This window comes from Arachis ipaensis, chromosome B01, assembly GCF_000816755.2.
Source record: "Arachis ipaensis cultivar K30076 chromosome B01, Araip1.1, whole genome shotgun sequence".
NCBI lineage: Eukaryota > Viridiplantae > Streptophyta > Magnoliopsida > Fabales > Fabaceae > Arachis > Arachis ipaensis.
Window position 1 is genome coordinate 4213259 of NC_029785.2, and position 340 is coordinate 4213598.

Genomic DNA, 340 nt, shown 5'->3' on the forward strand with positions numbered 1-340 from the left:
CTTACTATTTAAAAATTATATTTAAATAAAATTAATTTTTAAATATTTTATTCAAATAAATTGTCCTAATAATAATAATAATCACCTCAAGAGAACTGACTTGCTTTTCCAAATTGATCACGTGGTTCTTTTCCTTTAGTCTGTGATTCCTTGCATATTCTCGATTTGCCATCCTATACACAATTAAAACAACTTAACACAAATATAGAGTAAGAAGTATTTTAAGACCATCTTAAAAGGTTCTTCTTAAATATAGCTTTTACTTTTGTATAAAGTAATTAGATATTGCTTTGATCGATTCCACCTTAATTTTTAGAAGTAAGAAACTTAATACATATTG

General features: G+C 24.4%; 1 protein-coding gene across 1 annotated transcript in view; it reads right to left on the reverse strand.

The window, feature by feature from the left end:
- Window positions 1-340, reverse strand: part of LOC110268974 (basic leucine zipper 34-like) — a 16438-nt gene that overhangs the window by 13844 nt on the left and 2254 nt on the right. The window contains exon 3 of the mRNA XM_021116171.1: window positions 86-173. Coding sequence (XP_020971830.1) covers window positions 86-173 — 88 coding nt within the window. The remainder of the gene's footprint in view (window positions 1-85; window positions 174-340) is intronic.